Consider the following 11,434-nt stretch of genomic DNA (forward strand, 5'->3'; position numbering starts at 1 on the left):
CACACACACACACACACACACACACACACACACACACACACACACACCTGCTGAGCACTCTGTCTCCATGACTGTCCCTGCCTCTCCGGGCATCAGTCAGCTTCTTGTTGGTGTTCAGGGCCGTCCACACCTTGGAGCCGTAGACGCAGCAGTCCAGAGCACTCTCTCCCTCCTTGTTCTTCTGAGTGATGTCAGCTCCACGAGACAGTAACAACCTGCAGATGGACGAGTTAGAGGCCCGCTGACTCGGGTTACAGAAGGTTCTTGTGTAACTCAACAACAATACAACACAGTAGGAAAAACTCTTTTCATGAATCTTGATGGATCCACCAATACGGGGGCGTTGAAGCTCTACCAATACCACCAGTACTGGGAAATTGTACACAGTATGGCGTGACTAGGGGACACTTTTGGGAACTAAAGATAATGCCTTTATTGTGCATGTACACACAACGTCAACAGTCAGATGGCTGTGCATTCTGGGAGAAGTGTCGGCCCCTTTCAATGCGACGCCCGTCAGTAAATTGAGCCCCGGTTCTGTCCGGTGTGCATCAGGGACAGGACGCCAGAAGAAAACAAACGTATGAATACCTGAACGTTCCATTTCAGATATCAAATGATATTTGGTTTACATGAGTATATCTGAAGTCAAGCATATTCCTACGCTTCAAAGCATTGCTGTTAAAATGAAGCTTTGAGGACTGTTCACACTCTTTGTTACATGTTTTCAGTTCTGCTGCTTCCATGCAATCATTAGCAGTGCAGGAGAAAGCATATTCAACATGTGCACGTGACTGAATGTGATCATTCAAGTATTCTAAATGTCCTCGAGCCGCCCATGAATGCAGAGTATTTATCTCTAACACTAACCGATCTGGATTGGGTACAGGTCTGTAGGTCTGTGTAACCCAGATTCCACACTCACGTCACACACTCCAGGTGGTTCTCTCTGGCAGCAACATGAAGCACGGAGTCACCGTGAACGTTGACAGCGTTGAGGTCACATCGGGCCTCCAGCAGAGCCAGGGCGATGTCATCACAGCCGGAGAGGGCCGCCCAGTGCAGGCAGACGTTCTCTTCCTGAGGAGGGAGCAGAGGAGAGGTGAGCACAGGGCTTTCTGCACCGCAGCCTCTCTGTTATGAGACGGATATGAGTCGGATCCACTAAACGCACACCTTCAAAGCTTCCAAAGTGATGGCGACAATCGGTGATATCCACCACCCTGGATATCAGTAGACTTTGCTTTGACTCAGCAGCTTCTCTAAACTCTGGTACCCTTTAACTTTAAAATATACCTCTTCAAGGTATGGGGGAAAAGTTTACATAATATTAATCCAGAAGATAGAAAGTGCGTGTTACTTACGATTATAATATATTATACTTAATCTCAATCTTAATATTGGTGTAAAACAGGTTTTCAATTCAAACGAAGAGGTCCAGTCATTAACTGGACCTCTGGATGTGTAAATGGCCTCCAATAGGCTGCCCTCCATCTATCAAATGAAACCAACAGTGTACATATCATGTCAATAAGTCCTGTGGGATACTTTAAACACACACATTCAACTAGTATGGCACTCTTAGAACAACTATCTTTACCGTGAATGAAACCAGTCCTAGAACAACGAACGAGACAGAATCTTATGAATAAATAAATAAATAGTGTGTCTTTTAGAAAAACTGCAAACAGGACACTGAGCAGCCCCTTTTCTTTCTCTTTATTTATGTTTTGAACTTGTTCTCTACTTCCTGTCCTAGAGAGAGAGATATGCATGTGACTGCCAAGCCACTAGTTTGAATCTTGTCTTGAATGGAGAGAGTGGGTACGTCCCAAGTCTCTTATTGGTCATGTCCTCGCTCCTCCATTAAACATGAAGCTGTTCTGCGCCGCCATATTGACGGCCGTCCCAAAGCTCTTAATTCTGCTCTGAGGAGCCATGAGCGAGGAGCGAGGAGGGAGGAGGGATCTCTGAGGAGCCATGAGCGAGGAGCGAGGAGGGAGGAGGGATCTCTGAGGAGCGAGGAGCGAGGAGGGATCTCTGAGGAGCCATGAGCGAGGAGGGATCTCTGAGGAGCCATGAGCGAGGAGGGATCTCTGAGGAGCCATGAGCGAGGAGGGATCTCTGAGGAGCCATGAGCGAGGAGGGAGGAGGGATCTCTGAGGAGCCATGAGGGAGGAGGGATCTCTGAGGAGCCATGAGCGAGGAGGGATCTCTGAGGAGCCATGAGGGAGGAGGGATCTCTGAGGAGCCATGAGCGAGGAGGGATCTCTGAGGAGCCATGAGCGAGGAGGGAGGAGGGATCTCTGAGGAGCCATGAGCGAGGAGGGATCTCTGAGGAGCCATGAGCAAGGACGCACGAGATCAGACTTCCAGGACATGTTTTAAGCAGCTGTGCTTACCGTCACTAAAAACAACCCTCTGTGGTCTGTGTCAGGGGTCCTTGGATGAGACCCAATCTTTTATTTGATCACTTAAAGTATCATTTACTTAAATCAAATATATTGTAATGATTGGCCAACAGTAGTTATACAGCACAATGACAGGGTTATGAATGCTGTCATCAGATCTTTTTATCACATACAAGAAGCTGACAGAGCTCCCAGTGCCCCACTGGTTCCCAGTGGACTGTGCTGTAATGCCAACCAGTCATGTTGCACTTTACATCCATTTGTTTTCATCACACGAGACATTTGTAAGGTCACGGTGACCTTTGACTACATTGGTAACTGGACTTGAATTGATTTATTTCTCTTGTGACCACTCGAAGCTCTTTAACACCGTCATCATTCACCCATTCACACACATTCACACACATTGACACACTGATGGCAGGACTACCATACAAGGAGCCACCTGCCCATCAGGATCTAATCCAATCACTCACACTCACACCCCGATGCAGCCTTCAGGAGACATTTGGGGTCGAGTATGTTGCCCGAGGATGCTCCGACATGTGGACTGACGGAGCCGCTCTACCTCTGAGCGACAGTGTGAAACGTTATGCATCCAAGAGATCACACCGGTCAGAGAGTCGACCTCGATGGGCTGCAATGCTGTGTGCGTGTGTGTGTGTGTGTGTGTGGCACATGTGTCACAGTGCACAGCGTACGGTGGGCACTCACCTTGTCCCTGATGTTCACGTCGGCCCCTCTGGCCAGCAGCAGGTGGACCAGCTCCTTGTGCTTGTACTCAATGGCCCAGGTGATGGGAGTCCATCCCCCGTCGTCCTGCACAGACGCAGGCGGTTAGTCCCGTGCACAGATGTACACCAACATATGAATATTAATGAGCTGTTGGTGTGTGACTCTACCTGACCGTTGACGTGTCTGGATGCTTTGGAGAGCAGATGATGAACAATATCACAATGTCCCAGTTTAGCAGCCAGATGCAGACAGGTGAACCCGATGATGTCCTGGGACGACAACATGAGTCACATTCAACCGGAGCCGTTTCACTTGTAGACGATTTAATCAATAATAATTAAATATCAAAGTATGTAACTTATCAATAACTCCATTATGAATCGTAAACGCATCAATTAGTACGAACAAGATGATGGTACTCAGCTTCTGCTATAAGACACCATCAGATCCAGTAACAGAGTTTAACATTAGATTAAACTCAGGACACCAGGGAAAACAATGTGATATTAATGAATTAAAGCTTAATCTCAGGGTCGCTACGGAGTTCTTCTCAAGGTGTGCAGCGACTTATTGTTTCATAATAATATGATCAAGTTCTTTATAGATGAATATTTATTTGACTAACTACACTAAACAGAAAATAAATGAATAAACGATAAAAAGTAGAAATGAATGAACTGAACAAAGAATATGACGAAGTGTACAATGAATAAGGATGAAGAGGATTACATGTGACCAGATTCACTGACTCACATCGTTAATTGATGTCCATCGATTACATTTGTTCGACGTTAATAACGTCATCACAAAATATAAATATAAATAATACATTTGGTTGAAAAGATGTTGAGCAGCTGAGAGTTTGAGAAGCAGCTGGGAGACTGTGCAGATGCTTCCATGATGACTATCATAACTGAACCATACACAATCTAATATCTACTGACTTCATGAATTAAAATGTTAAGATGAAGTCTCACATCAGAGTTGGTGATTGATGGAGTAGCTGAAAGCTAACAGATGGTTGTGATGAGTTCTTTCTGTTGTACAGTGATCAGCGAGGTCAGGTGAGTGGTGTCTGAATGGAGTCTGTGACTCTGAAGGACAGCATGTTAACTGTATATTTGTACTTCACAGTGTGCCACACAGCATAGCGCTGGAGGAGGGTCAGGTCCTCCATGTTTCCATCACTGCTGAAGGGAGCGGAGCTGATCGATACCGGGACGACTGCTGAGTCATTCGTCCCGGGAATAACAGACGTTAGGAGCGTTTGTTTAGTGGGAAAGTGGTCCAAGTCTTCTGAACCAGACAAACTGTCCTTAACTGCACATTCTTCAACCTGATGAATGTTTCATCATAAAGATGAATTGCGAGGTGTCGGGGCGGGAGGCCTAGCAGACCCAGAACAACAAGAACCTCTAACAGTGTCGCTGTCACTGACGTGTTGCACTGTGACTGATCCCCTCTGGAAGAGAGACGAGAGCGCCACGTCAGCACAAAACATCTCTCTAAAGCAAAGTAGTCCACGACTGGGATGTGAGGCGGTGAAGAGGCGGTGATACTCTCAGTAGAGTATTACAGCCGGCAGGAGGTGAGGACTGTTTAGACCCTGAGCTGTAGACAAATGTACCAACACAGAGAATTACATCTAACAAGCATCTCAGCAAGCTGACACACCATGTAGAGGATGTGGTTAACACACCTGCTGAGCCAGCAGCTTCTTCCTACAGGGAGGGGTCATCTTTGTTTCAAAGGTCCCTTTAACATTTAGCAAACTGAACCGAAGACACTTGTACAGACCAGTCTAAATGTGTGTGTGGGACCAGACTGAGCTGCACTGGTTCCTGTGGACACACTGCTTAACTGGTTAGATTTCTGTTTCTCTCCCATAATATGTCACCAGACTGTTACTCTAATCATCAGTGGAGAGAACCAGGCAGCATGGCGACATACAAAGAAGAGTGTGATGTGCATTAAAGTACAATACATTTCAAAGAAACACTTTTGTTTCTATTCAATTAGCATATCGTTCTCTCTGCACACTATGAGATACATCTGTACGGACCTGATGCTGTTGTGAACCCGCAGTAAAGACCGTTTCCTCAGCCGTCCATCATGCCCCACAGGAAACACATGTTGGGATATCTCTGAGGATCACATGTCCACTTCTCCACTACAACCTGCCTCCAAAGCCGTGCTGCACAAAGCTACTTCCAAACAACTCCAACAGCTCTGGACAGTCACTGAACAGAATTGGGAGAACAACCTACAAGCCACAGTCAACAGCCTCATTAACTCACAGACGCCTTCTTCTCCAGGAGCCCAGAGTCTCACCAGCGGAGGAACATCTGAGAACCACACATCCAAGAGATGTTGATTTGTCTTCATTTATGGTCCTGAACGACATACAAGCTTTGCATTTTAATGTTTTTTCAATGTTTGCTTAGCTCGATGGTATCATTTCTTTCTTCCATGATGATGTAAACTGGTTCTGGTTCTTTTAGAATGTGCTGCTACATCAGCCATCAACAGGAGCAATATGTTCTCAGGAGGTAAAAACAACACGATTGGTGTCGAGTAGTGCAGAAGGGTGATGGAGTGAGACTGCACCGACCCACCTTGTGGCCGACGGCTGCTCCAGCTCTCAGCAGGTACTTCACTGTGTCCAGGTGGCTGTTTTCACAGGCCGCCATCAGCGGGGTCCTCTGCTGCTCATCAAACATGTCCAGGTTGGCTCCAGCCTATAGTACGAGTGCACGCGCACACACACACACACACACACACACACACACACTAAAGACACGGACCAGCAGGGTTTCTGGGCTCCACAGCTATCGTGGTGCCTGCTGCACTTGAACACGTGGGATTTATTCTGCTGACTCCACACTAAAGCAGAGAATGGTGCCAGTTCAGTTCAGTTCAACGTCTCGTACGTTAGTGGAATCTCACGGTCTGATTTGAAAACTTATTTTGCTTTCATGTGGGGTCAGATCAGTCTGCATATCAATGAATGTACACAGATTCACAGATGTATTTTGATGCTCACAACAGTTGTTCATGTTTTAAATAAATAGAAATCGACAAATTAATGTGTTTTAAAGGATTTTAACATAATGTGGATGTTGTTACATTTATATGCAAAGTGCTGAACCTGCATTTACAAACTGCTCTTCATGTGTGAACTTCACTGCAGTTGCTCCATTTACAAATAGCCGTCATACTAAGGTAGAGAACGGGTGGAAGTCAAGAGGAGGAAACATCTGGATGTTAATGCTACCTTCAAAAATAACGTAAAGGAGTCACAAACACACAGGTGATGAAGACATGCAGGCCCTGAGGTGCAGCCTGTAGTGATGTGGGTCTCCTCACCTGGACCAGCATGTGGCAGATCTCCTGGTGGCCCTCAGCAGCTGCTGCATGAAGAGGGGTGCCTTTATTTGGGCCCTCCATCAGAAAGTTGGGGTCCTTCCCGTCAACTTCAATGTACAAAGTTTGGTCCATTAGTGTGATAACAAAGATGCTCAAACATATAGATTGAGTGACTGTAAGCGGAGCTGCTTTGTGTCCAGTAGCACATGGAGTTACCCAGGAGATGAAGGACCTTCTGGAGCTCTCCTTCTTTAGCAGAGATGTACAGCTGTCGGGGGGGGTACTTCACCTTCTTTGGTTTCAGGCTACAAAGGATAAAGAGATGCAAACTGTGGTTCCATGCTGTACCTTTAGAACACTGAATGTTCCACGGTGAACCTTACTTGTCATCATCCAGCGCCATCAGGATGCTCTCTAGTGACTCTTTAGGCTGTCGGTCCACAACACACACAGCCTCGCTGTTTACACTGCAGAGAGAATGACAGCTGGGATCATCCTTTCAATAGCTGTGATGATGATGATAATAATAATAATAACTTTATTTATATAACAGCGTTAAAAACAGAGTTCACAAAGTGCTTTCACAGTCAAAGCAGCAAAAACAAGACAACAGTAACAGAAAGCTCAGTGAGACCGGTAGACATGTTTAAAATAAACTAAGAAATGAATCAAATCAAATAATCAATACAAATAATTAAAAAATGAAAAGAATAAAATAGAAATATACACACATACACACACAATAATATTATATAATTAGTAAAATCAACAAATAAAACTAAAACTGAATGAGAACAGGAAAGCGACGACATCACATCAAAGCCAGTCTGCAAGAATGTGTTTGTGACATCAGTGATGTCTCTGTGACAACACGTTACCTGCTCGGGCTTTCATTCCTGCTCCTCTGGGGCTCGCTGGTCTTCTTAGCTCGGAGTATCTGTGGAACAGCAGGCACGGTTGGGACTGAAGGCAGGGTGGCCACTGGGAGTGCCGGCCCAGGGTTTGATCTGGGTACAGAGGGACACGGATCAGCCCTGGACACCGTGACCTCCTTCGCACCGCTGGCGTCCTCTCCGCAGTGAGGGCAAAACCTGAGATCCCTCAAGATGGAAGCACAGTCGCGGTGAAAGCGGTGGGAGATGCTGCCGTACGGCCTGCACTCCATGAAGGAGCCCTGTGGGACGGACCAGGAGAACACTGTGTTAAGGTTTAGAAGTGCAGTATCTCAATATATTCTAATATACAGTATATATACCATATAATAAATATGTGGTGATCAAAAGTGAAAACAACATCAGACACATTTAGAGCTGGGGTTCCCGACCGGTCTGAGTGCCCCTACAACACTTGTCAGGTTCCAAACATGTCCATTTGAATTGATGTTATTCAACGCCATCATTGATCAAAGTCAGGTTTGGTGAACTTTGCATCGGCACTGCTACGAGCTTAGAGAGACAGAAGCTTCAACGATCTGTAAACATTGTTTAGCTTTCTATGTCACCATGAGTCCATTACTTTCAGCTACTCAGGGCTCCAGACCCAAACCAACATGGTCGCATATGCTATCATTTAAATTCTAAAATGTCACATGGTCATTCTCATTGGTGCCCTGCAGCAGCCACAGTCTGCTCCGTCCCGCCTCCAAAGTCAACTTGATGAGCGGGCGTTGAGCAGGTGCGAGCGCGTAGGAGGTGTGAAAGCTTTCAGCGCACCAACATCGTTTCATTCAGACGTGTTACCGGTGTGTGACGTGGCCTCCTGTGAGGTCCGATAGTTCAGCACACTAGCGCTCAGTACCTTCACTGCGTACCTGCTAGGCTACCGCGTGTATGTATATACGTGTACTTTGCTGAGCTGTAGCAAACGCCACACCTGCTTGTACGTGTAATCTCGTATGCACTCGAACACAGTTTGACTGACAGCTCGGCGTGCATGTAGGGAGGAGGGCTCTGTGTTTTCACCACTATTCCTACACGGGGCATTCCACTCTTTTAAATGTATTTCACATATTTCTGCTTCCTTCAGCCTCTTTCTGAACAAACCAAGTACAGCACTCCATGTTTCATAGAAAGGATATTCACTAAACAGCTCTGCTTTTAGTTGCTGTTTATATCAATTATATTTCATGATCATATTATTATACGTTTTTGTTTTGTCCATCAACTCTGACTGTCTTTGTGCACCAAGCATCATTGACTCAAACACAGACTCCGCCTCCTCTTGGCCTGCTACAGCAGGGTTCATGCTCGACTGTTCTTTTTAATAATAATAACTCTAGAGCGATATATAACAACCTCCGGATATATGTTTTAAATAGCCAAAGAACAAACTGGATCCAAGTTCCATGAATGCATTTTATTAAAAGTCAGCAGAATGAACTCAGCATGTAATCTACTGTACAACAGTAAAAACAAATAGCCTGGCTATTGTTAATTAAATAAAGAAATTAATTAGTCAATCAATGTAGGTTAATGTCTATTTCATTAACAACAGCTGCTGTTATACGTTTGTGCATCTGTTTTTCTTTGCTTGCTGTCAGATATGAACACCAGTGTCGATGGTGTCTTTGTGTTGTGTAGCTCCGGCTCTACCAGGAGTCGGAGTGCGTTAGTGTCGTAGTGAGCGGTGCTCTCCAAGGTGCTGAAACTGCTGCTGGGAGCTACAGCTGGGAACCGTCCATGTAGCCTTTGTGTCTGTTCATACATGATTATTAAGAATCGATAAGTTAGATGAACAATAAGGTTATTGGTCTGAATTCCGTGTTTGTCTCATTTAAAACAGCGTTGTGTGGCTTGTAGGGCTGCACACAATATTTGGAAGATGCGTTGATAACATCGATATTAGAATTATCATTAATAATCAACAGATACCTTCTCTTCCCCCCTCAGTCCTCTCTGGACTCGTCTCAAAAGTCAACATTTATTGAACAAAGATAAATGAACAAAAAATTCACAACATCATTTGATCTAACGAAATATTCTGCTCCAATACATATTTGTTGTCGTTCAGCTTCTTCCCTTCGGCGTGTAGCACCAGATGAGAACACGTGCAGCCCTCCCAGCTCCACACAGGCCCAGTGATCAGAGCGTCAGTGCAGTGTGCTGATGTTACACGTACAGGCCGGTGAGGCGTACGCTGCATTAAATCGCGTTAGCGTACATTACGCTAACGCGATTTGTCAATCGATGTGAGCCCCACATCTAAAGGATACAACGCTCGCCAGAGCTACGTCACACGCACTCTCCACTGTGCGCGTCTGTAAGGTGTTGCGTGCGCTAAGCAGTTTGGTCGGATAGCAAATGTCTTCAGAAGGCGCTAGCGAGGCCTTTGATGTTGGTGTGCTGAACACTTTCACGCCTCATACTCAGAACGCAGCGGGGGAGAACGTAACCAACACGATCCATTTAATTAATTTGTGTCGAGGAAACAGCTGTTTCAGAGTCAGACACTGTCTTTGTATGGGAACAAATTCAAGAATACAAATGTAAGTCACAACCCTTCACATGAATAAGATTATGTTTTTAAAAAAATGCATCGAACGCCCTCTGATGGTCTCTACAGCTACCTGCTCATACGGAGGATGTTTCAGTACACAGCCCAGCAACAATATCTGTTTTGTGACATTAATCAAATGTAATATAACAGCGATTGGAAACATGAGCAGTGTTTCCCACATAGACGATACTTTGACAGGCCCAGTTTGGCTTTTTTTTTTAAACGAGTGGACTAGTGGAGGCAGAACAGCGGGTGGACACTGCGGGTGGACAGCTCGCCGCTGCTTTAGCTGTCCGGGCTGGACCCACAGTGGGACGACAGAGTGGCAGTCTGACATAGTGGTACATGGACTGGACTTGTAGAACGCTTTTATAGTATTCCGACCAGTCAGAGCGCTTTAACGCTACATGTCATCAGTCACACACGTATGCCCATCAGGACTAACTAACACGCTACGGAAGCAGCTTGGGGTTAAGTGTCTTGCCCAAGGACACATGAACATGGACTAGCAGAGCCGGGGATCGAACCACCGACCCTCCGATTGAGGGACCACCCTGCTCTACCACTGAGCCTGCTGCTGGACTCTGCTCACCAGGGACTGGATCACCGGTATGGACGACACTCTGCAGAGCACGGAGGATGATCCCACGGTCGCCCCTCATCGGACTGACAGGCTTCTAGTGAGCCACTGTGCACACACGGCTCCGTCTGTATTCAGTGACTTTGTTTTTAAGGAATCTTGTAAGCCGTAGTTCTTCTGCTTCATGTTTCGTTGTAGTGACTGCTGGTTACTGTTGTTACTGATGCAACACAACACATTAACACATCAGTGTTTTCTGTCGATTGGCTGATGGCAGTCAACGTTGAGAAGATATCTGCTGATACCGATGTTTGGCTGATCAATGGGTGCATTCCTATGTAAGCATATATAATATATAATCATGGACAGAGTCACTCACTCACTGTGCAGCCACATGTGCTCTTCAGCTGTTATTATACATCAGATTATTATTGATGCACTAACATGGAAGATGCATTTTGCATCTGCAATAGTGAAACTTATATTCATCTTAATGCTGTTGCGTGGTTTCACTGACAGTAAGACATGCGTTCTATTTCATCTCCTCGTGAATGTATGTTCATGAATGTATGTTTTTAAAGCAACTCTTTAATTATTGGACTCAAACGTACCCGTGTCATGTGATGTATGTTGCTTCAGTACACTGAACTAACAGGTATGGAAGGTACACCAGTAAGAATTTGCCCGACATGAATTTTGATTGTACCGTGCCGACCCGTAGAGCTGTTTCAATTTCTTCACATACACACACGTGCCCCCCCGCATCGTAGCTTTACGTCAGCACACACACGGTAAAGCCACACACACACACACACACACACACACACACACACACACACACACACAC

At 45.6% G+C, this 11,434-nt stretch overlaps 1 protein-coding gene across 1 annotated transcript in view; it reads right to left on the reverse strand.

Annotated features, from left to right (window-relative positions):
- Positions 1-11,434, reverse strand: part of LOC116400454 (histone-lysine N-methyltransferase EHMT1-like) — a 23,850-nt gene that overhangs the window by 8,032 nt on the left and 4,384 nt on the right. Inside the window, exons 5-13 of the mRNA XM_031878291.1 lie at positions 7,391-7,686; positions 6,896-6,979; positions 6,729-6,817; positions 6,513-6,619; positions 5,762-5,884; positions 3,314-3,415; positions 3,126-3,230; positions 926-1,080; positions 48-215 (exon numbers count right to left, since the gene is read on the reverse strand). Coding sequence (XP_031734151.1) covers positions 48-215; positions 926-1,080; positions 3,126-3,230; positions 3,314-3,415; positions 5,762-5,884; positions 6,513-6,619; positions 6,729-6,817; positions 6,896-6,979; positions 7,391-7,686 — 1,229 coding nt within the window. The remainder of the gene's footprint in view (positions 1-47; positions 216-925; positions 1,081-3,125; positions 3,231-3,313; positions 3,416-5,761; positions 5,885-6,512; positions 6,620-6,728; positions 6,818-6,895; positions 6,980-7,390; positions 7,687-11,434) is intronic.

Source organism: Anarrhichthys ocellatus, unplaced genomic scaffold, assembly GCF_004355925.1.
Source record: "Anarrhichthys ocellatus isolate YVR2014 unplaced genomic scaffold, GSC_Weel_1.0 scaffold172, whole genome shotgun sequence".
Lineage (NCBI taxonomy): Eukaryota > Metazoa > Chordata > Actinopteri > Perciformes > Anarhichadidae > Anarrhichthys > Anarrhichthys ocellatus.